General features: G+C 40.0%; 1 protein-coding gene across 4 annotated transcripts in view; it reads left to right on the plus strand.

Annotated features, from left to right (window-relative positions):
- Window positions 1–5609, plus strand: part of cngb1a (cyclic nucleotide gated channel subunit beta 1a) — a gene marked incomplete at its 5' end in the record, with an annotated part of 37239 nt that extends 31630 nt beyond the window's left edge. For all 4 annotated transcript variants that reach the window (XM_032519315.1, XM_032519325.1, XM_032519334.1 and 1 more), the window contains 2 exon segments: window positions 44–221; window positions 4994–5609. In XM_032519315.1, coding sequence (XP_032375206.1) covers window positions 44–221; window positions 4994–5074 — 259 coding nt within the window.
- Window positions 5610–5910: the final 301 nt, after the last annotated feature.

Below are 5910 nucleotides of genomic sequence, written 5' to 3' on the forward strand. Positions count from 1 at the left end.
TGTGTCTCTGTGTTGTCCTCTAACCCGTCATGTGTCGGTGCAGGACGATGTTGACGAAGGACAAGAAGACGGATGAGAAGGGCGCGGGTGCCGCGGCGATGCACGTCCTCCCCCCCAGACCGGACACCCCCGAGATGTTCAAGGCGGCGCTGAAGGTGGCGCAGCAGAAAAGACTAGAGGGCGTCTTCTCCACCCTGAGGACAAGCTACGAAGCATCTCAGGTGAGACAGACACAGTATTAGGGACCACTAAGGTCTATATAAAGAGACTTCAGATCCAGTATTAGGGACCACTAAGGTCTATATAAAAGAGACTTCAGATACAGTATTAGGGACCACTAAGGTCTATATAAAGAGACTTCAGATACAGTATTAGGGGACCACTAAGGTCTATATAAAGAGACTTCAGATACAGTATTAGGGGACCACTAAGGTCTATATAAAGAGACTTCAGATACAGTATTAGGGGACCACTAAGGTCTATATAAAGAGACTTCCGATACAGTATTAGGGACCACTAAGGTCTATATAAAGAGACTTCAGATACAGTATTAGGGACCACTAAGGTCTATATAAAAGAGACTTCAGATGTGTCCACTAGGTGGTCTTGTGTCTTTTCTAACCCTGTTGCAGAGGAAGAAACCGTCTAATCCGACTCTTTTTTTCCAAAAAGTTTCTATATCAGAAATTTTGGATTTTTTCAAACTAAAGTTCCATAAAGTAATGAGGACGTCTCCTAGCAACACTCCTCATTAACACATCAATAATCCGGTCTGTACTTTCACTGGATTTTGGTGTTTATTGGCAATTTGATAGAATTTGGAGACCAAAAAAAACTGATGAAAGAGCTTTTACAAATGTAAAAAATAAGGAAAAATGTCCAGAAAAAGACTAATGTCAATACAAGTGACTAAAATCTCAAAGGTAAAAAAAATAAAAAATAAACAAAGTGACAAATATGTAAAAAAAAAAAAAAAAAAAAAAAAAAGGTTTACATATTTCGATGCAAAAGGGTCGAAAACAACAAACAAAACATTGAAAAAAGGTTTTTCATTAGAAATTTGGACTCAGAAAAACAACATATCCATATATATACAGTGGTGTGACGAAGTGTTCGCCCCCTTCCTCATTTCCTGTTCCTTTGCATGTTTGTCACACTTAAGTGTTTCGGAACATCAAACCAATTTAAACAATAGTCAAGGACAACACAAGTAAACACAAAATGCAATTTTTAAATGAAGGTGTTTATTATTAAAGGTGAAAAAAAATCCAACCATCATGGCCCTGTGTGAAAAAGTGATTGCCCCCTTGTTAAAACATACTATAACTGTGGTTGTCCACACCTGAGTTCATTTCTCTAGCCACACACCCAGGCCTGATTATTGCCACACCTGTTCACAATCAAGGCATCACTTAATAGGAGCTGCTTGGACACAGTAAGGTCCACCAGAAGATCCTTAAAACTACACACCATGCCGAGACCCAAAGAAATTCAGGAAACAATTGAGTAAGAAAGTAATTGAGATCTATCAGTCTGGAAAGGGTTATAAAGCCATTTCCAAAGCTTTGGGAATCCAGCGAACCACAGTGAGAGCCATTCCACAAATGGCGAAGACATGGAACAGTGGTGAACCCTCCCAAGTGCCGGCCGGCCCAAAATTACCCCAAGAACGCAGCGACGACTCATCCAAGAGGTCACAAGAGACCCCACAACAACGTCAAAGAACTGCAGGCCTCACTTGCCTCAGTTAAGGTCAGCGTTCATGCCTCCACCATCAGGAAAAGACTGGGCAAAAATGGCCTGCATGGCAGAGTTCCAAGGAGAAAACCACTGCTGAGCAAAAAGAGAACATCAAAGCTCGTCTCAATTTCTCCACAACACATCTTGATGATCCCAAGACTTTTGGGACGACATTCTGTGGACCGATGAGACAAAAGTGGAACTCTTTGGAAGGTGTGTGTCCCAAGTATATCGGCGTAGAAGGAACACTGCATTTCATAAAAAGAACATTATACCAACAGTAAAATATGTGGTGTGGTAGTGTGATGGTCTGGGGCTGTTTTGCTGCTCAGGACCTGGAAGACTTGCCGTGATAAAAGGAACTATGAATTCTGCTGTCTACCAAGAGATCCGGAAGGAGAATGTCCGACCATCTGTTCGTGTACTCGAAGCTGAAACGAACTTGGGTTCTGCAGCAGGACAATGATCCTAAACACCCCAGCAAGTCCACCACCGAATGGCTGAAGAAAAACAAAATGAAGACTTTGGAGTGGCCTAGCCAAAGTCCTGACCTGAATCCTATTGTGATGTTGTGGTTTGACCTTAAAAAGCTGTTCATGCTCGAAAACCCTCTAATGTAACTGAATTAGGACAATTGCAAAGATGAGTGGGCCAAACTTCCTCCAGGACGCTGTAAAAGCCTCATTGCACGTTATCAAACGCTGGTTGCAGTTGTTGCTGCTAAGGGGGGCCCAACCAGTTATTAGGTTTAGGGGGCAATCACTTTTTCACACAGGGCCATGATGTTTAGGATTTTTTTTTCACCTTTAATAATAAACACCTTCATTTACAAATTGCATTTTGTGTTTTTACTTGTGTTGTCCTTGACTATTGTTTAAATTGGTTTGATGTTCCGAAACACTTAAGTGAGACAAACATGCAAAGGAACAGGAAATGAGGAAGGGGGCAAACACTTTTTCACTCCACTGTACATATATAGATATATATCTATATATTTATATATATAGATATTATATATATCCAATCCACTTTATTTATAGAGCACAATTTTAACAAACACAAGGTTTCCAAAGTCTGCACAAAAATGATCATACAGAATAAATAGATAACACAATAAAAGCACAAATATAATAAGGTATAATAAAATAAAAACAACAAATGCACTAGCGGCATGTGGTAAAGGTATACACATAAAATCATCACTCTAACCTGGTGTTAAAAGCCAAAGAAAAGAGGTGGGTTTTAAGAAGAGTTTTAAAATGAGACAGAGAGGAGGCCTGTCTGATGTGCAGAGGCAGCCCATTCCAAAGTTTGGAGCTGCGACGGCAAACGCACGGTCCCCCCTGAGCTTAAGCCTAGCTTTAGGCACCGTCAGGAGCAGCTGGTCAGCTGACCTGAGAGATCGGCTAGGTTGTAGGGGTGCAGCAGCTCAGAGAGATAAGGGGGGCAAGGCCATTCAAGTCTTTAAAAGCAATTAAAAGAATTTTAAAATGAATCCTAAAATTGACGGGCAGCCAGTGGAGTGAAGCTAAAATAGGTGAAATGTGCTCATACTTGCTAGTGCCTGTTAAAAGACGTGCAGCAGCATTTTGTACAAGCTGAAGACGAGCAATGGAGGACCCGCTAGCCCCCATATAAAGTGCATTACAGTAATCAGCCGATGGTCAGAAAGGCATGGATTACTGTCTCAAATTTTTGTCTCTGAAGGACTGGTTTAATTTTTGCTAGCTGCCTTAACTGAAAAAGCTAGACTTCACCACTGCTTTAATCTGGCTGTCAAATTTAAGTTCTGAGTCCACTTTTAACCCAAATTTTTAACAATCGGCTTGCGATACTGCGCCAAAGAACCCAATCAACTTGGGAGGAGGTCAGAGAAGTGCACCAAAGACCATGACTTCGGTTTTTTTTCATTAAAATTTAGAAAGTTTAAGGACATCCAAGCCTTAATGTCCTGTAGACACTGTAGCAGTGGGTTCACAGTGTTCGAATCAGATTTTTTGAGGGGGACATAAATCTGGCTGTCGTCCGCATAACAATGAAAAGAAATGCCATGTTTCCTGAGATAGAGCCAAGTGGAGTAGATAGAGAGAGAATAAAAGAGGGCCAAGTACTGAGCCCTGTGGAACCCCACATGAGAGAGGAGCAGTGGAGGACACCGAGTCATCAAAGCCGACACAGAAAGTCCGATGTGACAGGTAGGACCGAACCACTCCAGTGCTGTGCCACTGACGCCCCCCACTGCTCCAAACGAGCAATCAGGATTCATGGTCCCTGTTCAAATGCAGCAGTCATATCTAAAAGTACAAGAACAACACAGTGACCAGAGTCAGTAGCTAAAAAAATATCATTAAAAACTCTAAAAGTGCTGATTCTGTGCTGTGCAATGGTTTAAAACCGATTGGAACTTTTCGAGATTGTTTGTTCATTTAAAAAGTCCATGAGCTGGAAATATACATCTTCTCTAAGATTTTAGAGACGAAAGGCAATCTGGAGATAGGCCTAAAATTAGACAAAATAGTAGGATCCAGCCCAGGTTTCTTTAATAAAGGCAGCACAACTGCATGTTTAAGATTCGCAGGAACTACTCCAGAAGACAGGCTGTATTATATATATATATATATATCTATATATAGATATATATTATATTATCTATATATGTATATATATAGATATATATATAGATATATATATCTATATATATATAGATATATATATATAGATATATATATCTATATATATATAGATAATATATATAATATATAGATAAAATATATCTATATATATATCTATATAGTTTATATAGATATATATATAGATACTATCTATATATATATCTATTATCGATATCTAATATATATCTATATATGATATCTATAGATATTATATATAGTATATATCTATCTTATATATCTATAATAGATATATATATATAGATATATAATATATCTATAGATATAAGAATATCTATATATATATCTATATATCTATATATATAGATATATATATAGATATATATCTATCGATCTATATAGATATATATATATTCTATATATATATTTATATATAATACCTACCATATATGTACTAAAAGATCAACAGGGTATGAAGGAAAGAAGAAAGGGAGCGAGACATAAAGAAATACTGATTGATCCACTTCTCTTGTAATTATTTCCTCCTCCTCCTCCCTCCTCCTCCCTCCTCCCTCCTCCTCCTCTCCTCTCCTCCTCTCCTCCTCTCCTCCTCCTCCCTCCAGGCTCCTCCCTCCACTCCTCCGTCTCCGAGGCGACGCAGCTCCTCTCTTCCTCTCTCTCCGGGTCAGGACGATAAATCTTGAATATTCCGGAGACACGTTGTGGGGAAAGACATCGGGGGAAAGTCGTGATATTTCAGGAAGAACGGCACGAAGAAGTCAAAATATTTTAGGAAAAAAAACTCACATCTCAAGAAACATGGAAGGGATGACAGGAGGCTGCAGGAGAAACTCTGCTTCCCAGAATGCCTTGCAGCCTCCAGAGAACACGTGTGGGTGGAGCTAGAGAGAGAGCCCCAATGCATTCTGGTCTCTGGAGTTTCTCCACATTCGCAAACTTATATATATATTTTTCAATAATATTATATGATAAAATTCAAAAGTTGAATCCGATGAGCCACCTCATTTAGAACGATGTTGGAGTTTTTTGTGTGTTGCTATGGTTACTGATTGATCTTGAACTCATAGCCCTGACGTTGCGTGATGAAGCTCCGTGTGCCGTACCTGGGATGAGTTGTTGTTGTTATTGTTGTTGTTATTAATGTTACTGATGCTAAATGTGTGAATGTATAATTCTTCATTTTACTGTAAAATAATTTGCATAAAGTCGGTAAAACAACGTGAAACTGCTCTGGTGTTTTTTTGTAGTTTTACTCATTTAAAAACCTAACTGCTGGTTTTCGGGAGTCTGCACCTTCAGGGTCGGAAGCACTGACGAGTGACGCGCTGACCCGTTACCATGGTGACGCATGACCTGTTACCGTGGCGACGTCAGCCGGCCGAGCCCCCATCTTGCATCTGGACCTCCTGGTGTCCTCGGGGTCCAAACCTGACCCTGGTCAGAAAAGGGTTTCTAAATCAGAAGTTTGGGGGGTTTTCTAGGTGGTCTATCGCAGGGGTTCCCAAAACCTTCAGCCCAC

This window comes from Etheostoma spectabile, chromosome 1, assembly GCF_008692095.1.
Source record: "Etheostoma spectabile isolate EspeVRDwgs_2016 chromosome 1, UIUC_Espe_1.0, whole genome shotgun sequence".
NCBI classification, from domain to species: Eukaryota; Metazoa; Chordata; class Actinopteri; order Perciformes; family Percidae; genus Etheostoma; species Etheostoma spectabile.